Here is a 22814-nt window from a genome sequence, read left to right as displayed (position 1 = left end):
AACAGTCCATGATAGACCGGAGCGTAAGAAGGAAAAAAGGTATAGCAGACAGCAAAAAGTCGTTCATAGCCCCAACGGGGAACATCAACGATGGGGCGAGGGTGCGAGGGTGCGAGCGGGCAAGGGTTCATACAGCATGCTCGCCCGTGCGCTTCATATCATCCATTTCATATTCTTGCAAGCTACGTTCTCGACCGCGGCCGCGACCAAAACTCGACTCCTGCTGACCATCGCCGGCAGATGCTTGTGACGATGGGCCAGCCTGTGTGCTGCCACCATGGCCACCAAACTTGATAGGCTCGAGCTCCCGTCTTTGGCATGCCCACATGCCGAGGAAGGTCATCATGGCTGCACTGGCGAATTGAAGTCCCCACCAGAGTAGGTTTGAAGGGAGGGAGTGGGTGTACAAAGTAGTGGTGATGAGGTGGAGGAAGTGGATTGTCAGGGCGAAATCCGGGACCAGCTTTGAGCGGGATACGAAAACAAGTAGGAACATGACGCTGAGTATCCCCAAGAGGAGAGTATAATTAGTCGCTGATCGAAATACTGCTCACGATGTCGAACCAGTGGACAACTCACCTAATAAAGCAATTCAACAACCACACCAACCCCAAAATCCATCCAATGGTCGTATCACCGCGCAGGGAGTCCCAGCCGAAGACCAGATCTAGAGAAAACGGTGCTCCATAGACAACTGTCGTGAACAAGATGAGCACCGTGGCGCAGGCATAGTATGCAAGCTGTAGCAAGAGGATCTTGCGGACGATCTTCAGCGGAGGGAGTTCGGTGCGCGACCCCGCTGGCGGACGCCGGCGCGCGGACATTAACTAAACAGATGATGGGGGTATTGTCGCCCTTGCGAATTTCGTTTCAAGGTCGAGGTGTCAAGGTGGTCGGATTGAGCTCGCCGCTCGAGGCGAGGGTAAGATGGAGGCGTGGGGAAGTGAACATGCAATGCTAGTCGGGAGGGCGTTCCAAGCGAAATCCAGAGAGAAAAAGTATCCGGTACTAGAGGCTTCAAAACTATATGTAAATTCCAGAAAGTTGAGTGCGTCGAAAGTGAAAAAGGGTCCGGAGATGGAGATCGCCTGCCTGGGATCAACAGTCTTGGCGGTCACAGGCCCGACCCGCCAACAACTGGGTAACTGCCGTCACTGACACCTTTTGGCTGCACAACTCGCTACAAACCATTGCATTCTCTACTGATTTGAGCTCGACGGGTCAAATTCTCACTCACTCCCTGTCCGATATAATCATCTCTCCGAAAATGGGCTGGCTACCTTGGTCTTCCGGCGATTCAAACAAGAACGAAGCCTCCGACGGCGGCCGCATTGCCCGGACCGAACGAGTCGCGCGCGCTGCTGGGAGGGCCGTGATCGATTTTTCGCCTGTCTTGACAAGAACGATATCCTGGACGGTATTAAAGATGATAAGAAGGCGCGACAGAAGTGCGCGAGCGAAGTTGCGGAGTTTGAGGCAGCATGTTCACAGAGCTGGGTACGTACGACGAGATCTTTAATCGGATGCTCAGGATTATCAGTTTTTGTTGTTTCCTAGCTTGCTCTACGTTATATCTGTTCATTGGCGGATTGCTAACTCGATATTCTTCGCGTTTACTAGGTGAAATACTTCAAGGAAAAGCGTGTTATGGAGTTCAACCGGGACAAGACGATTGAGCGCATTCAAAAGGAGGATGCAGCCAAGGTGAAGGAGTTGAAGGAGAAAGGTTGGAATTCGAAATAAGAAGACAGGGGGACTTCGTCGGCGGTTTTTGTACAATATGTAGCATATCCTCTCTTATCACGTTCATTGATGACCACTCCATTTCGAAGGTACATTGCTAGAAGCTGTAAGCATGGGAGGGAGGGCTTTGTTGCACAATCCCAATGCCCTGTATATTCCAAATTGTAGGGTCTAGCACTCGTCGCTGTGCAGCGGGAGAAATTTTCAGATCTGCAATGGAATAGGCCTTTACAAAATTGCGTACTAGTACACATATGCAAGTACATAGGCAACTTGCGCAATTATCTACAAATATGGAGGACTGCAATTCGCCTGACTCTGGCCACCCTCATAAAAGCGGCACCCAAGACGCCCCAGAAAGCCCTGGCAGAGGGAATATGGTAGAGTGTACACACACTTTGATACGAAAGGAAGAGATGTCATAAGTATAACCCAACATGTTCTAGGGAACATCTGTATTATGTCCGAAGGCGGGAAATAAACCAGTAGTCACAATAAGCAAGAGTCCAATGGTAGGAAAAAACACGTCAACTCCGTCCTAGGTACCGCCTTGCCCTAATATCTACCTAATATCTTACTGCGTTTGTCACACATGAGAAGCAAAGAGCAAAAAGGAAAGAAAAGGAAACGCCTAGTGTTGCAAGAACTGGTTTTTGGCCAGCCAGAAAAAAAGGAACCGAAGCAGAGCACTGAAATCCACCAAGTAGGGATGCAAGAACGCCAGGCTCCGGAAATGAACAATGACAATATGAACTTTAAGTTCGAATGAGGATGATAGGGAGTAGGAGAGTCGTGAAATCATTGCTTCCATTTAGCCAGGTGCTGCATCAGGTTCTGTACCTGGGGCCCGGTAGGTCCCTGGCCCTGCTGCTGTTGTCCACCTAGTCCTTTGGCCAGGAGCGAGAGCAGATTTGGATCGGTGATGACGGGTGCATTTACAGGCTGGAGATTGAAGGGTGGGTGGGGAAGGGGTTGATGTGCGGTAGGTTGCATAGGTGGAGGCCGATGCGTGTTGGTCAGGAGACTGGCGAGATCGGCCGGAGGTGGGTTTGGCGAGGAGAAGGGTGACTGGGTAGCAGACACGGGCTGCGAGTGGGGAGGCCGCTGGAGCGCCGACAAGAGAGTCGAAAGGCTAGGACCATCCAGCGAACCAATGAGGTTCGCAATGTTGGGTGGATTTGAAAGCGCAGGCAAGCCAGGTGGAGGAACCGGCATAGGCTGTCCTGGAGGGACAATGAAACCTGGATTGGGTGCAAATGCGGTTGGGGCTGCTCCTCGCTGCATCGCTTGGGCTTGGTGGCTCAGGAGCTCAGCGGACATATTAGGCTCGAGCTCAGGGTAATCTATGCGAAAAAAAGAGAGATAAGTAAGGCGTCGACGAAGAAGCGAACACAGAATGCGCCTACCAAGGAAGCGGACATTATCCAATCCAGCGGTTCGATCAAATAGCTGCAGAGGAATCTTCCGAGAGACTTGATTGGGACGAGAGAGGCGGACAACCGCAAGAACGCCTTCAATAAACTGACGATGCACGGCGGCGCCAAGAGGAATCCGTGGACCAAGCACCAGGACATCCACTCGCAATCCACGGTTGCGGAAAGCGTTCTCTACATGAAGAACGAAGTTTCTTCGCAACGTCAGTGACTTTATCCAAACAGACACCGAGAGATTCAACCCACCTGTCAAGTTCCTCCAGCACGAGGAGCTGCACCTCTGGCACATCTCGCTGAGCTCGTCGAGGCACTGGTAAATCCGCTTCGCCTTCATAGATACCACGTGGTCTTGGGCTGATGCTGCGGTAACGCCGATCTCTGGAATAAGGAGAGCGCGGAGAACGGGGAGAACGGGAGCGCCTTCTCTCGCGGCGATCAAATCTTTCTGGGCTTCTGTCTCGCGACCGATACCCATCTCTAGACCCCCGAAAGGGTCGTGGGGAGGGCGATCGCGGCGGGCGATAATCGTCGCGTCTGCTACGGTGAGAAGGTTCATCCCGGAAATCGCTAAACGGAAGCCGACTTGGTTCGTATGGCTTAGGCCGGTCATACCGATCGGCAGGGGCCCGGACGTTGGTTCGCCCAGGAGCAGCACGGCTGAACTCCGGTGACCGGGAACGACGTGGCGGCGGTGCACGGGAAGGTTCGGGTGCTTGAGTGGGTCGGGTCGATCGCTGAGGCTTTGAAATTTCGAGATCTGGGAACAGTTAGGTCTTTGAGAGCGAAATTATTGAGCTACAGGTTCGAGCACTCACGTATCTTCCTGCCCGCACAATGGCTCCCTGTTCGACGTCGAGAGCCGCACGGCAGGAACTAGCCTCTAGAAATTGTATGAAGCCGTACGCCTGCTTGATCGATATCTGAGCCAGTTTGCCGTATTTATGGAAGATATGGAACATGTCTCGCTTGGTGACTCTTTCCGTAGGGAGGTTGCCTGCATATGGTACAACTGTTAGATCGACGAAGAGTAGGTATAAGTCAGGACAATACTGACCAACAAACAGCCTGGAGCCCATCGGGAATCGATCCCAAAGACCTTCCGTCACATAGATTCGTTCGTCGTGCAGAAACTCGTCATATTTCTTTTGGACCTCTGGACCCCATGGCGAATCATCGTCACCAGGCTTGGTAGACCGACCCTGCTTTTCAATACGGCCTTTCTTGGAGGCTACAGAAGGCTCCTGCAGGGAGCCCTGAGATTCAGCACCAGTAGATGGGGTTTGCGGGAAGGTGGCAATAGGAGCCTCGGCCCCTCCAGGGGCAGTGTTAAATGGCTGAGACTGGGTTTGGGGCTGAATATTACTAGGTTGGGCTGAGTAGGCAGGCGACGCAGTGGCAGCGGCATCATGGGCAGACGCAAGTTGGTGGTATGCCACCTCGCCATTTGGAGTATAATGGGCCTGGATAGAATCGTGGCTTTGGGCATGAGGGTGGGCAGGGATGCCCTGGGATTTGAGGGACTCGCCAGCAGGCGCTTGGTGGAGAGACGAGTTCTCAGCCGAAGAAGCGGCGGGAATGGTTGCACCAGGGTTAGGATGAGAAAGATTATCGAGGAGTTGCTGGAAATTGACACCTCCCCCGTTGTGTCCCATGCGTTCCTCAGCAATTTGGCGATCCGGCATCCTTGACTGCTCCGGGTGGGCATGGTCTACTTCGCTCCCAGTGGCAAAGCCTTCGGATACCGGAGCAACCGGAGCAGGGTGTGAATAAGTGGAATCGGAGTGAGAAAAACCTGAGCTCGGATGGCCGACTCCTTCGGACCCCGACGCTGGGTTGGGAGGGTAGTACGCAGAAGCAATCATCGCATTCTGCATCCCAGGATCCGGCTGCGACCCATGAAAACTACCAGCATCTTGGGTCTGACTAGGTCCCCCCCTGACCATCTTTTAACCCTCCGTGCGACCATCCATGTGTTTGCGAGACCTGTTTATACACCGAGCGTTCATAGGTGGTTGTATCGTTGAAGACGGGGTCCATTTGGTTCTCTAAAACCGGGATATTGGATGGCTCGGGGATGTGTAGGGGTCGAGGACTTTCCGGAGTCAGAGTCTTTCCACGAAAGTGAAGCGCTTCATCGGGACTGGGCGTCATGTAGACTTTGAGGAGGTGGTGGTTTCATCTACGGAGAAAAAGTGTCGGGATGAAGAGGGTCCTTGGGAATTTTCGCAATCGCAAGCTAAGGTGGGGCGATGGGAAAAAGATGGGTCGGATTTCTCAGACCTCACCCAGAAGGGAAAGGGGGAATGAAAAGGAAGTAAAATAGGCGATGAAGAAGGGGGAATAGGGAAATAGGTGGGGGGGTTCTAGAGGTGCCCAGGTCAGAAGTGGAAAAAGTTTGGTCAGGTGAGTAATTGGAGGCGTTGAGATTCTGGACTTGGAGATATGTCCATCACGAGCGCGAGCTGGGTTTTATTCTTATTTTTTATGTTAATTTTTTATTTAGCTAGATTCATAGAGAAGAAAGAATATATTCCTACATATGTAGTTTATAGATTATGTAGAGCAATGGTAGATGTACTATAATTATAACCACTCTTAACACTAGAACCACTATGGAACTATGTCACATCATTCCATTCCAACCACTTCAATTACTTTAAACACTTTAAACACCTGGGCAATCTAAATCAGTTACTCTAAAAACTATAGCCAAATAAAAGCTTCTGTTACGTACGCTAAGCGGGGCTAGACCTGGCGAGAAAAGCGGCATTGCAATTCTTTAGATGTTTTAATTAGTCACCGCCTCTCCCTTCTTCTCGTATACAATAACTAACTACCTAGGTACCCAGGACATACTACCTCATGTATTGCCAATGGCGTATACACTGCTTTCGAGCACCCTTGAGAAGATTTGCATCTCAAGCTGACCAGGATATACAACTAGCCAGAGATTGGCTCAAAACCCTCAATTCCAAGACCATCCCCCGCAACATCTGCGAGGTCTCGTTCAGTCGGTCCAGCGGTCCGGGCGGGCAAAATGTGAACAAGTCAGCGCCCCCACTTGAAGATCAATAGTACTGAATGTTGCAATGCTAACCGGGAAACGGGGGAAATAGGGTCAACTCCAAAGCTACCCTGAAAGTCCCATTGGATGCGTTGCTGCCCTTGGTTCCCCGTCTGATACACCATCCACTACGCGCTTCCCGATATGCCGCCGAAAGAACCCAGTGTCTAATCATCCAGTCGGATGAGGAGCGGAAACAGTCTAACAATGTGGAATCCTGTTTTGATAAGCTCTATCAACTATTGCAGAGCTCGGCCAAGGAAGTGATCCCCGGGGAAACATCCCAAGCGCAAAGAAATCGTGTCCAAAAATTGTATGTTTACTCTTTCCATGCAAGCAATCTGGCGAATCTAACGAGAAAAAAAAAAATACAGACAAAGGGCTCAAAATGAAGGCCGGATCAAAGACAAGAAAAAACACAGCGACAAGAAAAGTAGTCGCCGGGGAAGCAAATACGATGACTGATAATGATCATGCAAACTACCTGATGATAGCATAGGGACAAGTTCACCAGTGGACCCTGAATTTTGATAATATCCGATCAACGCCTAAGTGCTAAGTACAAATACTTGGGTATGCTATATGTATGCTACTCCTGTGCCGCGCGCTCTGCATTGCGGACGGTAGCCGCAATAACCTTCTGCAACGAAGGATCCAGATCCTCTGTTGACTGAACAGGTTGAAGCCAGTTGATCACTTGGCGTGCGAGGTCCTTGCCCATGGGGTACTCTCTGAGGCGGACAAGCGAGCTACCAAGCGCCCGCGGGAATTCGGCCGAAGTGAAGGGGATTCCAGCGGTCGGGAACTTGATGTAGCAAATCTGCGTCCGTGGGCTGGAAGGCTTGTTGGCGCGCATTGTCTCAATCACATGCTCCAAAATCTTGCGAAGGCAAGGCGCATCCTGGAATTCCCAAGTCATATCAAAGAACTCCTGACCGAACCGATCATCGTGGTTGAAGTGCTTTGTGGCGGTATCAAAGACGGCGAGCGGGATAGCACCGCTCAGAGCAGGTGTGGAGTTCAGGTTTTGCAGTGCAACCTGGTCTACTTCTCCGTCCGTTCCGTTGCTCGGGTTGATGTCCTCAGCTGTGAGTGATGGGAGCGCAATCATGTCGGCATCGGTGTCGTCGATTTCTGCTTCTTGGATCGGCTTAGGTTTTTGGCTCTCCTCGTCGAGTCCGAGAATCTTTTGGCGAGCAACCACCTTTGCGATGTAAATCAATTCCAGCTTTGCATATTGAATCCAAATTGTCCTCGCGCTCTTGCAGAACCGTAGACCACGCTGCATGTAACTCCGAGCCTGTGTCATATCTCCGTGATCATCGAGGACGTGCTTAGCGGCATAAACCCATAATTCGGCGCAGGTAGGGTGTAGTCGCAGAGCATCGGTGAAAATCATGAGGAGCTTCTTGTGTGCTTTTTGTTTGCGAGCATATTCAATGTACTGGACCCAGAGGTTGATATCGCCGTGGAACTTGCGTGTAGCTCGGTCGAGAATGAAAAAAATGCGTCGCTGGCCGTTGAATCCTGCCGACCGGATCCCAAGTCGCTTCACCCGCTTCTTTCGCAGCACATCGAGGTTCATTTCGTATTCAGCATAGCGCACAAAATCCACCGGCTGTGCACCACGCGCGTTAAGCTTGTGCTCGAAATCAGATCGTTTTTTAACGATTGAGGAAATTTCATCCTGGTTATCCTGATCAGCTACCATTCTGATGGAAGAACTCCGCTTTGCGGGCTTACCTTGGTGAAAATCTTTTTGCGCTCATATTCCTTGAGCTCAGGCACAGACTTCTCGAGGAAGAATCGAGCCTTATCTGTTGCGGCGGACATGATTGCTGTTCACTGAAGATGTTAAAAAAAAAAAAGTCGGCATCCCGCATCGAAAAAACACCGATCAGCCCCAGAGTGCGCTTAGCCGCATCGGGTTAGCGCAAAGGACACTCACAAGCACCGAGGGATCCGGACGTTGTTTTCATTTCCCTCAGGGGCCGTTTGCTCGTGACATCTTGTTTAAGTCGTTTTTCCTTTCGTTCTTTTTCTTGACACTCTTTTCTTTCCCATTTCTTGCTTTTTTTTTTATCATATAGGTGCAGAGATTGCCTTTACCTCTGTGCCGCCATGGCTCCCCGATACAAGGACGGAGATGCCGTGGTTGCCGTAAGTTCCCAAGCGCCATGCGATTCGGATCTAGAAAAGCCACTGACTTGACATCTTTGTAGATCAATGGCAAATGGGTCGCGTGGACTCACACGGTTTTCGCATATGCAGCGTTCATCAGCGCCTTGATTGTCGGCGTTGCTTTGCACTACCACAAGATAGTTCAAAACGAACATTACGGCTACCCCATTGAATGGTTCCCCTCCGTGTCTGCGACCATCGGTGACCGATACCCTGAAAGGTCCTTTTTCCAGGTCTTCATTGCTATTACTTCCGGTCCTCGCTTCGCCCTCGTCTTCCTGTGGTACATCCTGACTGCGCGTCCGAACTCGACCTTACCCAAGTTGGTCGCCGGGGTGGGCATCTTCCGGACATTGACATGCGGTGGTTGGACCTATGTCACATCTACCGATGACCACGACTGGCATGACATCTTCATGATCTCGTACTTGGTGGCCACCTTACCGTGGACCCTGGGTTGCCTCGCGCTCAGCCCGGTCAACCGCCGTGCCGTCAAGTACCGCAAAATCATGGCCAGCTTGTTCTTTGGAACTTTGGTTCCGTTGGTCTACTATTTCATTCAGCACAAGGTCCACAAGGTTCCTGGTGGTGAGTACTTGCCATTGTGCGCATCCAACTGGAGGTTACCGCATGCTAATTAGTCAAACCTTTAGCCTACACCAAATATGCCTTCTTTGAATGGTCCCTGATCCTGTTCGATGTCGGTTTTGATGCTGTCACAGCTCTTGACTTTGAGAGCTTCGAACTGGTCGTGAGGGATGTCAAGGGTGTTAGCAGAGGGTATGTACCGTGGCTTCCAAAATGACATTGCCCACATCAAATGTATAGTGCCAAAGGCTATATTGTTTTTGAACAAAGAAAAAACGTCGTCTAAGTTTGTGCTCGTTAGGCAATTGGAAACGACCGCAGATTCTGTCTTGGAGAAAGAGTGTGTACAAACCCATAACCAACTACAACCACCCTGGAAATTAACCACATACGTAGGAAGGGCAAGCCAGTAGGCAACACCTTTGGCGAGGGCTTCTTTTGGACCGAGGTCATTGATGCCGCCTCCGATGTCTACAATGGGGTAAATTATACCAGCCGATCATTGGTCTCTTGCGTTACTGACAATGGAATGTAGTTTGTTTTCTGGACCATCGTGACTGCTCTGCCTGTCCTTGTCTGGTGTAAGTGACATGTATACCCTGGTACGGATGAACTTGTCTGACCTTGATAGACTTCCCTCTTTGGCACATGGGTATCTCCGGATACGAGGTTGCCATTGTTACCTGCACATCCCCGTTGCTTTACGTTATCCCATCCCTCCGATATGCAGCGGCGAAGAATCTTCGTCTTCTTCACCTGTTTTCGCTCGTTGGCCTTCTCGCATACAAGTTCCAGGATCCTGCCAACCGACTCTTTGTGACTGGGTTCGCTCTTGCTACTACTTGTGCAGCATGGACCGCTAGCTTCTTTTCGGAAAGGGGCAACACCCCTCGTCTCGAGACCCGTATTATGGCCTGGGGAATCGGATTGATTATGTCCGTCGTTGCCAAGTTCGCATGCAAGACCAACAATCCCCTCTGGCCAATTGTTCACGCCGAGAACGGTGGCTGGAACAAAGTCGGGATCTTCCTTGCTCTGTTCGCTGTTTTGAGGTCTCAGAGAGGCTCAACCACAAGCGGTGGTGATTACTTGCCAGCAGGTGGAAAGAAGGGCTCGTCCATTCTTGCTGGTGTCGGATTTGGCGCTCTGATGTTCGCCATGGTGTCACTTTTGACTGACTCGAGTACCATGATCTCGTGGGTCTGGGACGGATACCCAGTACGCGGACCGCTTGCAGCTCCTCACGGTGCTCTGACGATCTTCGCAATGGGAGCCGGCCTTGTGTACGGCATCTTCCACCCTAGAATCGCTGGAAGCTGGACTGCCTTCGGTGTCGGTTCCATTGGTGCTGCTCTTCTTACTTGCTACCACCACTGGACTGGATTCTATGGCGCCCTCATTTTTGCGTTCTATATCATGGCCGTTGCTCCTGTTCTGATTGTGTCCAGTGTTCGTCACTCTCCTGCGAGCACGTTCGGCATCGGTTTCATCGTTTATGTGGTTCTTTTGCTCTTCCACGTTTGGGTTGTCGCCTATGCCTTCGTGCCAGGTGGCCCGTTGCTTCGTGAGCACACTGACTGGCTCATGACCACTACAATGCTGTCCATTGGCGCGGGTGTCTTCTCTGCGGCGACCTCGAACTCGACTCGCTCCCGCAAGCCCCACAAGCCTGTCAACCCCAATAGCAGGAAACAGCGATCGTACTATATCTACGTTCTTGCTGTGCTGCAACTACTTTCCGTGTCTGTCGCCTACCTCCGCTTCCCGACCAATGACTACATTCCTTATCACAAGGAGGACAAGGTTGTGACCGCTGGTATCTGGACTGTCCACTTCGGCCTCGACAACAACATGTGGTCATCTGAGCGCCGCATGCGCGACGTCATTGGCGAGCTTGAGCTGGATGTCATTGGTTTCCTCGAATCCGACAACCAGCGTATCATCATGGGCAACAGGGATGTCACCCAGTTCATCGCCGAGGACCTTGGCTACTACACTGACTTCGGCCCTGGCCCCAACAAACACACCTGGGGCTCCGCCCTGCTGTCCAAGTTCCCCATTGTGAACTCCACACACCACCTCCTCCCCTCGCCTGTGGGTGAGCTGGCACCTGCAATCCACGCCACACTCGACATGTACGGAGAGATGATTGATGTTGTTGTGTTCCATTCCGGACAGGAGGAGGATCCCGAGGACCGCCGCTTGCAGAGCGAGTATCTGTCAAAGTTGATGGGCGACTCCCCACGTCCTCTGATCCTGTTGAGTTACCTCGTCACCAAGCCGCTCGAGGGTAACTACAACACCTACGTGAGTGAGCGTAGCCAAATGAAGGATATCGATCCTACCGACTGGGATAGATGGTGCGAGTACCTTCTCTTCAAGAAGCTGCACCGTACTGGCTACGCCAGAATCAGTCGTGATACCATCACGGATACGGAAATCCAGGTAAGTAATCTTCTTTTCTCTTTCTATGCGTGCTTAATTTCTAACTGTTTCGTGATTTAGGTTGGAAAATTCGTCATTGGCGAGCCTGAACCCGAAAATGAGATGCGTATCCCAGAGGAGATGGTCCCCGTTGGCCGCCGCTTCCCTGCCTTGTTCCGCGGCCAGGGAGTGCGCGGACACCGCTACCACGTCTTCGATGAGCCCAGGTACTGGCAATAGACAGTCTGCCTGGGGAAGGAGCGTGAATACGCTTCGTTGTGCTAAAGTTGGCTTGAAGAAGATTGATGAGTCTGCCATATTGTGACATAATTAAGGACCAAACAAGGCAGTCATCCCGCTGTGCTTGGGGTTGCTAATATATCTAGCGTACTTGAATGACGAGATTATTTTCTGTTAATCGTTTTCCTAATCTACCGATGTTTACTTTTGACTCTTGCTTCTCAGTCTCCTACGTCTTCGTACATTACATGACCCAAGGGACATACAGTTTATGTATTGCATCCCAGAGGGTGAGTACATAGAAAGTAGGTCTTCTACTATTGTGGCCCTTTAGGCTCTTCTCTGTACATTGTCCCTAGACTTCTTTCAGTAGTGCTGGGGAATCTTCTTCCTGCTTTGATCATGTTGCCAATTGAAACTCAAACCCATTTTGAATATTGACAGTGATTTTTAGCAGTCTCGACTGAAATATGGGAATCTTGCTGCAATCAGATCAGCAGGTTCATGAGACAGCATCCCTCTTTGTGTCATGTTGCTGGAAAGCGGTACGCTATCCCAGAATAAAAGGCTTGTAAACTGGCGCTTTTGTGAATGTTAGTCTCGAGATTTCCTTTGTCCTGTGCTGACAGGCGTCCGCTAATAATAGCCCTAACCATGTCAAAGACGGTTTGAATCTAACCTAGTCGATCAGGTCATCCAACTGATAGAAGTTACCACAGGGTTTTCCCCCGCTCATGTGTCGAATATCGCCATTCGGCATTTGATATGCAGCCATCGAGTATTCGACACAAGGCAATGGCATCAAAGAAACACGCCTGCCTAGGTGTTTTCCAGCGGCCATACTGCTTACTCGATTCGAACACAGGCTCTTCATGGCCGCACGGGCTCATCCATCCTCAAAGTTCTTTGTATCGTTTTGAATTCTGGTGTCAGACCCGGACAAAGGGGAAATATCCCTCTCTTTGTTTCAGAGGCGTTTCCGTGATAGGAAGTAGGGGGGGCCATTGCCAAATCCGGACACGATGTAGGTTTAGTCTCCCCTGGTCAGCTTTTGCTTCTTGGAACTGGCTGATATCTCCATTTGGAAGCAAGCCCGAACCCGGTGCCTTCGAAACTCCACATTTCCCAGCTTGTCTGGGGAAAAGTGCCCAACTTGCTAGGATACTACTATATTGGGGTTGAATAATAATAAATAGAAGTCTGGATCTCTCTGGAGTAAACAGGCGCGAATTTCTGGAGAGAACCGGGAATAACGGCTCAGACTCAGAAGGGTTCGGAAACGAGGTATTATGTTTCTGGGACTGATATTCGGGGAATTGTTCTCATTCTCTTTGATGTGAGTCAACTTCATTAAATATCGATTCTTGGTACCGAGTACTGCTTCGCTTCTTGTGGTTCATTGTTCTTCATGCATTCGAAGTCTGATGATACTCTTGCTTCTTTTCTTTGAGTGGCTTCGATAGGTTGGATTCCTTAATTGTTCGATTGACTTCTTTCCGTTCCATCTTCACAAGCTAATGCTGGTCTTCTGTATCTCGGAATTTCGATTTGAAGTGAACAAATGCCCATGAAGTGAATAGTGCCAACAAAACTTATACACCTGCTGCATTACAACTGTTAGCAAACCTGATTAATTTGAGCAAAGCTACTTTCGATTGCAAAAAGCGGAACATTGCAAATCAAGACTGACTTGAAACGCTCTTTGTCAAGGCCCTCGGCGTATCTGTAATAAGCTGGGCGTGGTCAACAAAGAAGAGGGCTCGAAAAGATATTTTTAATTCTCTTTGTGTTGCTGAAGTATCTGCACGTTGCTTGGTCTCTCCCTACTCGTGCTTTGTCTACTGGCACGAATATGTGGCCGGTCTATGTCTTCTATTAATATAGAGCCAACATGTCCAAATTTATCCTTAACCACGAACATATCGACATTCTTCACTTGAATTCTCTATCAACAGATCTATCACAATTCTTATAACGGCTCCAATTGATAATAAGTATGGTCACCGTGTTACTATTCTACACATTCACTGGCTAACGTATCAAATCAGATCGGAATACTATCCATCGAGTCGGAAAGATGGTTACAACACGACGAATGGCTACGGGCACTCAGCCAAAGGCCCAGCCTCTACCGGCTAAGCCTTCCAAGGCCGAAAAGGCCGCTAAAGACGCCAGACTAAAGATTGAGAGGGAGGAAAAGAAGGCCGAGAAGGCTGCAGTGAAGGCTCTAAATGATGCGAAGAAAGCTGCAACGAAGGCTGAGAAGGATGCGACCAAGGCTGCAGCCAAGGCCGAGAAGGACGCAAATAAAGCTGCAGCAAAGGCTGCGGCAAAGGCTGCCAATGCCAAAAGCACCACAAAGCGCACAAAGCGCACAGGTGCGAAGACGAAAGGAACCAAAACCACCAAAATCGCCAAAACTGCCAAGAAGGCGAAGGCCGCGAAGGCTTCAGCAAACCGATATGATGAAGACGAGGACGAAGATGACGACGACGAAGAAAGCGAAGAAGAACACTATGAGCCTCAGGCCAAAAGGCGCAAGGTCGAGACTCGGGCTCCTCCCAATCTTCGCGTGGAAATGGGCCCGCCCAAAGCAAAGCGTCCGGCTTTAGGAATTGGGGAATGGGTGTACATCAAGGAAGCCTTTCTCCCAGAAGGTATCGAGAACGAAGATAACAGACTTCTACCACAAATCTACATTGGAGGTGCTGCACCGCAGCCTCGTTGGGTGATCACTCAGACCCAAAGCATAAAACGACCTGCCTCAAATGCCAAATCCAGCAGGCCTGATGGCACGAAGGACTTCGGCAGTCTACAATGGACCTTTGAAGAAGGTGACTTCGAGAAATGGACCGGGCTAGAATACCCAGCTCTTTACGAACTTGCGTACAAGTGCCTCGAATACACGCTCACTGATACAGAGGTGCGGGAGCAGATCTATGGATCCCTGGCCCACCCCGCGGGTCCCTTGCCCAAGGCCGTGACTGTCGGGGACAAATGGCAACCAGCTCTGCCGCCAGCACCCATCACGAGGCACTTTTCGTCAGGCTCCGAGCAAACTAGTCGAAAGTCAAGTGATACGGCCTTTTACTTCCGCGACTATAAGCGTCCAAACATGGCAGTCCAATTGGATAAAAAGCCCATGGCGAAGCAGTATCCGCATGCCGTGACTACCCACATCTATAATCGAGCGACATCGGAGGCATGGCCCACTGCCCGCGCTCTGCAAGTCCGGACGCAGAAAGCGAACGGGGCAGTGAGCAAGGTGGCGAAGGAAGCCAGTCAAGCGAATCCAGGACTTCGTCTGTGTCGGAGGCACCTTACCTGGAACGAAATCCAGAGGCCACTTACTCGGAACCGACAATCACTACTACCGCTCTTGGAAATGAGCAGAACCGCAAGCAGGACAGCGAGCAAGACAGCGAAGAAAATCAGTCAGTCGATTCCAGAAGGTCGTCTGTGACCAGGAACTCTAGCCTGGAACTGAATCCAGAGAGCACTTATTCGGAACCGACAACGCCTGTGCCTCTAGGAAACGATGAGAAAATTTCACGAATTGGTGAGTACAAATGTGCTTAGTTCGATGTGGTTTCCTCACATGTTCCTTTGCTTTTTCCTGTATGAGACACAATGAGCTACATGGAAGCAGTCCGAGCCAAGGCGTCTAGGTCGAGTCTCTTGATTGGTTATCACGGCTCTAGGGAAGAGGAGGACTAATCACTTTGACATTACATCCATGAATGTTGCATACTGCAGATCTATCCGCGCAATGCGCTGACTGGTGGGCTCTAGATACAATCTCGGAAGATGGTTCAATCTTTGGCGACGGCGATGACGTTCAGGCTGAGCCCAACTCAGCTCGGGACTCTCGAGAGCAATCGCCTAATGGCGTTTTCTCCGGCTCCGGCTCCGGCAGCGAGGTCAGCGCTTCTTCCAAGACCAGTGAGACTATCAAGGTCAACGTCGCTGACGATAATAGCGCTCAATCGACGAATAGCCTGTCCCCAGTATCCCATGATGGGCTCTTCAGCCCTGGACAGATTGAGAGGTATTATAGCAAGAAGCAAATGAATTGTGAGTCAATCTGCTTATTTATCACCCCAGTCAATCATGCTAATGTTTAGTTCAAGTTGAAAGGTTAGGCGGAATTGAACATCATGAAGGGCCAGAACGAAAGCGTCAAGCACAGCCATCATCAAATTCCGAAAGGGAGGCGCTGGATGCACTGGAAGGTACACATAAGGAGGCGGAGGCAAGAGAACTCGAAACGGAAGAGGTGTCAAACCCAAGTGAACGAATGCGCATGGAGTCAACGCCATCATCACCACCAGCTTCGACTCAAAGGAAGACAGCGGCTGGGATCAGGGTGGATAAAATTATGTCATCCGTACGAGCAGAACAAGGAAAACGGAACGAAATGCGAGCAGCTGCAGCGGAGAAAATATCAGACAGGCCGCCGGTGGCACTGTTGAAGAAGACTACAGGGAATCAGACGGGTGCAAGATCACAGGCGGACGCACCTAGTCCTGAGATTCCGCCTAATCTGCAAGATGGGTTTCTGGAACAGACAAAGGCATATCTAAAAGATCCAATTCAGAGGGCGAGACATTTCCCTGACCCTCTGGCTGTTCGCCGAGTAAGAGTGTGGGCAGGGGAGGAATTGGCGGGCCATAAGATCAAACCCACAGTCGACGCTACGCTACCCCCTTGGGCTGAAAGGCACCGGCCCTTCAGTCAATGGCAGGATCCAGTAAGTGCCTTGGTTCATTAGGCTTTTTGAGAATCACGCTGATCATGATCGATCAGATTGGGCTAGCGCCTGTGCCTGCGACACGCACAAAGGTCTCGAGATCGAAAAAGCGGAGCAAGGGACAAGGTAAGAGAAGGCCAAGACCAGCATCTGCAAAAGAGCAGTCAGTCAGTTCAGCCCGGTGGTCATCGTTTAGATAAGCCTATTGTGTACTTATTGTAATGGAGTTTGGGATGTTCCTTGGATGATCGTTGGATCGGAGTTATATAGATTCGGAGTTTAGGATGTCCATGTCTTGTTATTTGAATTTGTTGGCTTGTTTGTACTTTTACTTAACCGTTACCATTCTTCTGGGCATTCATTCATTGTTACAACTGAGTCGGAGCGAAGCATGTATGTTGTCCTGCCATAATCGCAAGGCAACACTTTGTTGCATGATACTCAGTAAATGTCAAAAGTTAAAATAGAAGGCAATGGTTACCTGCAGCTAGGTGAAGCATAAGTTAAAAAAAAAAGTGTTTGAGGGAAGAACTTGATCTATACAATAGGTTCGGCATTTATACTACTAGACGTCACGTGCAAACCGAACAAACAGCTCACCCGTCGTCTGGTATCTCACGTCTTTGTTCGCGAAAGTCGGATCAATTTGACACCCTGACATAATGGATCAATATTGGAATTGACCAAATACCTCGAGGCATACAGCTGCATTGATCGTGACCGATCCGTCGCCACATCGCTGGTTCAGAACAATCGCGGCTACTAGGTTTACCATAAGTAACGGCAGATTCTCAAGATGTTCACTTTCACTCCTCTCCTTGGTGCCCAGTCATCATCTTCGAGGGCATCGCAGTCTATCTTGGAGCTTGATGGAGGCATCAAGATTCTAGTGGATGTTGGTTGGGATGATAAGTTCAATACCCTTGATTTAGCGGAACTTGAGAAGTGAGCATGCGATCAACGCGTTTCCTTGTTTGAAATTAGATGAGCTAATATTACCATCAGGCATATTCCTACACTTTCTCTTATTCTTTTTGACACACGCGACGCCCGCTCACATTGGCGCTCTAGTCCATTGCTGCCGAACATTCCCTCTCTTCACGCAAATCCCAATCTATGCAACGAATCCCGTCATCGCTTTCGGCCGTACGCTCCTACAAGACCTTTATGCCTCCGCCCCGCTTGCTGCAACATTCCTACCGAAGGCTTCTGTTTCAGAGCCAGGCGCATCGTCAGCAGGGTCTGCGACTGTGCCAGGCGGAGATACCGAAACCGCTGGCAGCACAAGCCGAATACTGCTTCAATCGCCGACAGCGGAGGAAATTTCTCGATACTTCTCTCTCATCCAGCCACTGAAATATTCTCAACCCCACCAACCGCTCCCATCACCTTTCTCCCCGCCCTTGAACGGGCTTACTCTCACAGCCTACAATGCCGGTCACACCGTCGGTGGAACGATATGGCATATTCAGCATGGGTTGGAATCTATTGTCTATGCAGTGGATTGGAACCAGGCTCGTGAGAGCGTGGTCGCGGGTGCTGCGTGGTTCGGTGGCTCTGGCGCCAGTGGAACAGAAGTCATTGAACAATTGCGGAAACCCACAGCCTTGATCTGCAGTACAACGGGAGGCGATAAGCTGGCACCTTCGGGAGGTCGGAAAAAGCGAGACGATCTCCTGCTCGATATGATCCGTAGTAGCCTTGCGAAAGGTGGAACAGTGCTCATTCCTACAGACACAAGTGCGCGAGTTCTTGAACTGGCCTACGCACTGGAACACTCTTGGCGTGATGCCGCGAATGGCGACAAAGAGGATGTCCTTCAAGGAGCTGGGTTGTATCTGGCTGGAAAGAAGGTTACCAACACAATCCGACTCGCCCGAAGCATGCTGGAGTGGATGGACGAGAACATTGTTCGCGAATTTGAAGCGGCGGAAAGTGCAGATGTCACGAACGGGCAAAGGACGGGTGGACAGGAGAAAAGCTCTAGCAAGGGTGGAGGCCCATTCACTTTCAAACATCTCAAGATCATCGAGCGCAAGAAGCGACTTGAGAAGCTCTTGGCAGAACCCGGACCTAAAGTAATTCTTGCATCTGATACATCAATGGACTGGGGCTTCTCAAAGGATGCACTTCGACAAGTGGCCGAAGGACCCAACAATCTGTTGTTGATGACGGAGTCCTTCCGCAAGGATATGCAGACTCAAGAATCGAAACCATCACAAAGTTCGACCACAATTGGAAGCATGATTTGGGAGTGGTATGAGGAACGGAGAGATGGCGTGGCTCTAGAGAAAGGATCGGATGGCGAACATATCGAACAAGTCCACAGCGGTGGACGAGAATTGTGCTGGACAGATGTGCAGCGAGCCCCTCTGGATACCGGGGAGCAGTTAATATACCAGCAATATCTCGCGACCAAGCGCCAACTTCAAGACACCTCTCAAACACTTGGCCAGGAGACCCTTGAAACTGCCGCGGATGCCCTCGATGACGGATCGAGCTCTACCACTTCCGAGGACTCGGATCCTGAACACCAGGGTCGCGCTCTGAACTTTTCGGCCTCACTTGCACACGCTACTCGAAGCAAACTTGCTGTCAGCGACGAAGACCTAGGCATCAACATCCTTCTTCGTCGAAAGAACGTTTATGACTACGATGTGCGTGGAAAGAAGGGCCGCGAGCGTATGTTCCCTTATGTGGCACCGAGAAAGAAGGGAGACGAATATGGAGAATTCATTCGTCCAGAGGAGTATCTCCGGGCCGAAGAACGCGAAGAGATTGATATGCAGCAACGGCGTACCGATGCCGAGACTAAGCTGGGCCAAAAACGACGCTGGGATGATGCCGCCGGCCCCCATGGACGCAAGTTGTCTGGCGGCGCAGCTGGACGGAAACGTCCTCACATTGACGGCAAGATTATTGACGACGATGATCTCAGCCTTGTCTCCGATGGTGAAGATGCCGATGTAGCTGCGGAGTCCGAAGACGAAGTAGAAGGCCAGTCATTCGAAGGTCCTGCGAAGGTTGTTTACAATACTCAGACCATCACTATCAACGCTAGAATTGCGTTTATTGACTTCATGGGCTTGCACGATAAGCGCAGCTTGGAGATGTTAATTCCACTGATCCAACCCCAGAAATTGATCCTGGTTGGAGGCATGAAGGAAGAGACGTCAGCATTGGCAGCTGAATGCCAGAAACTGCTGACAGTCAAGCTGGGCGCTACGGTTTCTGACCCTGCGTTTGACTCGGCTGCCATTATCTTCACTCCCGCGAACGGCGAAGTCATCGATGCAAGTGTCGATACGAATGCCTGGAATGTCAAGCTGAGCAACACGCTCGTTCGACGCTTGAATTGGCAGCACGTCCGCAGCCTCGGTGTCGTTGCTCTCACGGCACAGTTGAGAGGACCAGAGCCTGCCGAAATCGGGGACGTCGAAACATCAGGCAAGAAGGTGAAGCAGCTGAAAGACGAAGCAGCCTCTTCCGCTGTCGCCCCTGCATTAGAACGAGCAGACACCAAAATAATCGACAAGGTGGAAGTCTATCCTTTACTTGACACTCTTCCAGCCAGCATCGCTGCAGGAACCAGGTCTATGGCTCGCCCTCTTCATGTCGGTGACTTGCGATTGGCTGATCTTCGCAAGCTGATGCAATCCGCTGGTCACACTGCCGAGTTCCGAGGCGAGGGAACGCTTCTCATTGACAAGTCGGTGGCTGTGCGCAAGTCGGGAACGGGCAAGATCGAAATCGAAGCAACGGCGCAGTCTTCACTGGGTCGGCCTTCTGGCCGTGGATTAGGGAGCTTCCTTGCTGTCAAAAAGAAAATCTACGAGGGCCTGGCTGTTGTTGCAGGCAGCTAAGGCAATACACGTGACATGTATTTCTATACTTTTCCGGTGTATAACTTCATGATCGACGAAGCATTCATAGCCACTTGTTTCTTCCAAACCCCAAGAGATTTATAATCAAACAAGCTTCTATAGTTCGCGTAAACTATTAGCGCAGGTAGCCTTCCATGGAAAAACAACATTATCGACGCACAAGTTTAACCCGAAACTAACATGACCCATTTCTAAATGCTCAAAACATCAAACAAGCATAGGCATAATCTATATCTAATCCATAACCTGAAAAATGAGACCACAAGTCCTCGTGGCGTAAGAGACGAATCTGTCGTCTAAACAGTGATCTCGCCTGACTCTTCGGAATCATCGCCATCGTCCTCGGTGGGAACTTCTCGTATGATATCATTGGTTTGAGGACCTGTGTACTTCCTGCAGAAAGAAGTTAGGACATGTCAGTATCCACTTGAATATGTTAAAAGTATGGATTAGTTTTAGATGTCTCTTACCCTCGAGCTGCAACCCACCACCATATCAAAGCAAAAGCCGCAATGAAGCCACCGACACAGATGGCGTAGTTCCTGGGTAGGGACATGTTAGCATACTTTTTCATATCTGGACATAAACCGGGTTCAAGCGCCTTACATATTCGCTGGCGTCACAGGAAGCTGTGGTGGGAAGAAAAGAATTGTACTGATGAACAAGACCCAGACAACAGCAATGTAGTTAATAGGAGTACCCCATTTGCCGAGCGTAAAAGGGCCCTCGATGAATTTGACTTTCGATTTATAGAGCTGATGGGCGAGAATGACAGACACATAAGACAGGTCTAGCGCCGGGGCAGTGATGTTGAAGATTGCGGTTGCTGTTTGCGTAGAGCCAATGGCGATGCAGTTCAGACCTACGCTGAAGATAACCACGAACCACACTGCATTGACAGGGGTATGAGTGCGAGAATTGACCTTGGAAAGGAACCTGAAATGTATCAGTGCGGAACTTGAATCGGGTGCGAAGGTCAGAAGAATCCTACTTTGAAAATGGAAGCGCATCGTCTCGGGCAAAGGCATAGGCCATTCTTGTATCTGCCAGCATGGCCGAACAACCTGTGAAGAATTGAACCAAAATGGCAAATGCCCACATGATCGTGCCACCTCGCTTGCCGCCGGCATTTAGGAAGATCTGGGCTGCTGGAAGGCCGGTAGGCGAGGTTAGAATTCCCTCAAAATCGGTGAGACAGAAGCACATTGATACGGTTAGAAGCCATCCAAGTGCTCCGGATACTAGGACGGCTGTTTGGATAGCAACTGGTCCTCGCACGGCGGCATCATGAGTTTCTTCGGACATACTGCAATAAGGTTGGAAGGTCAGAATATAAATTGGTAGAAATGGATTTTTGGGTCGCATACTGTGTCGTCCCATCGTAGTCGGTCATTGTCCAAGCAACAGATAAAAAGCCTAGGAAAAAAGAAAAGACTTTCGAGCCCCATCCTGAGCCATCAGTGAAATGCCCAAAGACCCAGGACGCTGGCTGTAGATTAGGGGTAAGGGTAATCAGCGCAATGCAGATGCAGATAGTCGCCCCAACTGTGAACTCATCAGTATATGGTTAATAATGGAGTTCCCTTGATACACACTGTTTATGGGAGCAAACCACAGAATAATTCGATGCAAGGATTTCGTAGTCAATGAACAAATCGCTCCAAGAATGCATAGGATTGCGATTGATACTAGAACGGTCTCCAGCGCCGTCCTTGAATGATATCAGCTTGGAAGCATATCTAGGTAGCAACTGGGCTGGACGACTTACGGTGCATACGAATACTTGCCATCGACAAGATCCGAATTCATACTGACACAGGCCAGCAACATCTGACTGACCGTGTATGCCACACTAGAGACTCCTGCTGTCTGTCCAAGGAGGTTACACCAACCCTGAATCCAGGAGAAAATAGGGACCTGATCGGGAGGTACGACGTGCTTTGTGACAAAGTACATCCCTCCCGCCGTGGGATATGCCGATACTAACTCTGCCACGGAGCTTCCAATGCACATAGCCATGCATGAACCTATCAACCAGCACCATACAGCTGTTGCTGGGCCGCCAGCTGATAACGGCGCACCAAATGTCGCCGGTACGGAGCCGAGGACTCCCAGAATAGAGATGGCATATGAGACGGTCGACCATTTGGAGAACTCTCGTCGTAGCTCCTAGTGCGAGTAGATCGTTATCAGATTGTGCCCCGCTATGATCGTCGCAAGGCGTTGGGTGTCAATACCTGCTTATAGCCGATGCGAGCCAGCAGCAGCTCATCATCATCGTGAATAGTCGCCATTGTAGGTTGAAGAGGAGTTGGTGTAACTACTCTTTCTCTCCTGGGCTTGCGATCCGGATCTAGTTTTACGGTCAGGCCCATGATAGGGAGTATGTGACCAAGATGCAAGGAGCTTTAGGGGGAGGGCAAAGATAAGGGGGGAAAGGAAAGAGAAATCTCCAGACTCACAGAAGTCTTGTCTATTATATCTACGATGTACGAAAGAGTAGTCGG

The 22814-nt window shown here is 50.3% G+C and overlaps 9 protein-coding genes across 9 annotated transcripts; 5 read left to right on the top strand and 4 right to left on the bottom strand.

The window, feature by feature from the left end:
• Positions 1-127: 127 nt before the first annotated feature.
• Positions 128-824, bottom strand: N7519_002796 (protein SYS1; the record flags this gene model as incomplete). Its single annotated transcript, XM_057289574.1, has 2 exons — positions 128-500; positions 580-824. The coding sequence occupies 2 exons, from the start codon at positions 822-824 to the stop codon at positions 128-130; spliced, it is 618 nt and encodes a 205-aa protein (XP_057150776.1).
• Positions 825-1267: 443 nt separating this feature from the next.
• Positions 1268-1806, top strand: N7519_002795 (Cytochrome c oxidase subunit VIb; the record flags this gene model as incomplete). The annotated part of the gene is made up of 3 exons (XM_057289573.1): positions 1268-1372; positions 1402-1497; positions 1621-1806. The coding sequence occupies 3 exons, from the start codon at positions 1268-1270 to the stop codon at positions 1741-1743; spliced, it is 324 nt and encodes a 107-aa protein (XP_057150775.1). The 3' UTR covers positions 1744-1806.
• A 735-nt stretch (positions 1807-2541) lies between these two features.
• N7519_002794 (putative RNA-binding protein (Nab3)) lies at positions 2542-5327 on the bottom strand (the record flags this gene model as incomplete). The annotated part of the gene is made up of 5 exons (XM_057289572.1): positions 2542-3086; positions 3150-3933; positions 3992-4170; positions 4231-5062; positions 5172-5327. 5 exons carry the CDS (start codon positions 5325-5327, stop codon positions 2542-2544), a joined length of 2496 nt encoding a protein of 831 aa, XP_057150774.1.
• A 711-nt stretch (positions 5328-6038) lies between these two features.
• Positions 6039-6705, top strand: N7519_002793 (peptidyl-tRNA hydrolase domain protein; the record flags this gene model as incomplete). The annotated part of the gene is made up of 3 exons (XM_057289571.1): positions 6039-6223; positions 6293-6553; positions 6615-6705. 3 exons carry the CDS (start codon positions 6039-6041, stop codon positions 6703-6705), a joined length of 537 nt encoding a protein of 178 aa, XP_057150773.1.
• Positions 6706-6829: 124 nt separating this feature from the next.
• N7519_002792 (snoRNA-binding rRNA-processing protein UTP6) lies at positions 6830-8073 on the bottom strand (the record flags this gene model as incomplete). Its single annotated transcript, XM_057289570.1, has 2 exons — positions 6830-7927; positions 7984-8073. The coding sequence occupies 2 exons, from the start codon at positions 8071-8073 to the stop codon at positions 6830-6832; spliced, it is 1188 nt and encodes a 395-aa protein (XP_057150772.1).
• A 288-nt stretch (positions 8074-8361) lies between these two features.
• N7519_002791 (uncharacterized protein) lies at positions 8362-11673 on the top strand (the record flags this gene model as incomplete). Its single annotated transcript, XM_057289569.1, has 8 exons — positions 8362-8400; positions 8463-9009; positions 9075-9201; positions 9311-9349; positions 9406-9490; positions 9545-9590; positions 9641-11454; positions 11515-11673. The coding sequence occupies 8 exons, from the start codon at positions 8362-8364 to the stop codon at positions 11671-11673; spliced, it is 2856 nt and encodes a 951-aa protein (XP_057150771.1).
• Positions 11674-13750: 2077 nt separating this feature from the next.
• N7519_002790 (uncharacterized protein) lies at positions 13751-16623 on the top strand (the record flags this gene model as incomplete). The annotated part of the gene is made up of 5 exons (XM_057289568.1): positions 13751-14929; positions 14989-15232; positions 15466-15747; positions 15804-16423; positions 16480-16623. The coding sequence occupies 5 exons, from the start codon at positions 13751-13753 to the stop codon at positions 16621-16623; spliced, it is 2469 nt and encodes an 822-aa protein (XP_057150770.1).
• A 596-nt stretch (positions 16624-17219) lies between these two features.
• Positions 17220-20286, top strand: N7519_002789 (cleavage polyadenylation factor subunit CFT2; the record flags this gene model as incomplete). Its single annotated transcript, XM_057289567.1, has 2 exons — positions 17220-17322; positions 17429-20286. 2 exons carry the CDS (start codon positions 17220-17222, stop codon positions 20284-20286), a joined length of 2961 nt encoding a protein of 986 aa, XP_057150769.1.
• A 317-nt stretch (positions 20287-20603) lies between these two features.
• Positions 20604-22601, bottom strand: N7519_002788 (uncharacterized protein; the record flags this gene model as incomplete). The annotated part of the gene is made up of 8 exons (XM_057289566.1): positions 20604-20700; positions 20778-20849; positions 20914-21243; positions 21299-21613; positions 21675-21852; positions 21903-22018; positions 22076-22476; positions 22545-22601. 8 exons carry the CDS (start codon positions 22599-22601, stop codon positions 20604-20606), a joined length of 1566 nt encoding a protein of 521 aa, XP_057150768.1.
• Between the last annotated feature and the right edge of the window lie 213 nt (positions 22602-22814).

This window comes from Penicillium mononematosum (genome assembly GCF_028829835.1).
Source record: "Penicillium mononematosum strain IBT 11891 chromosome Unknown utg000002l:1.0-8112719.0:1.0-8118358.0, whole genome shotgun sequence".
In the NCBI taxonomy this organism is placed as follows: domain Eukaryota; kingdom Fungi; phylum Ascomycota; class Eurotiomycetes; order Eurotiales; family Aspergillaceae; genus Penicillium; species Penicillium mononematosum.
This window is presented reverse-complemented; position numbering and strand designations above follow the sequence as displayed.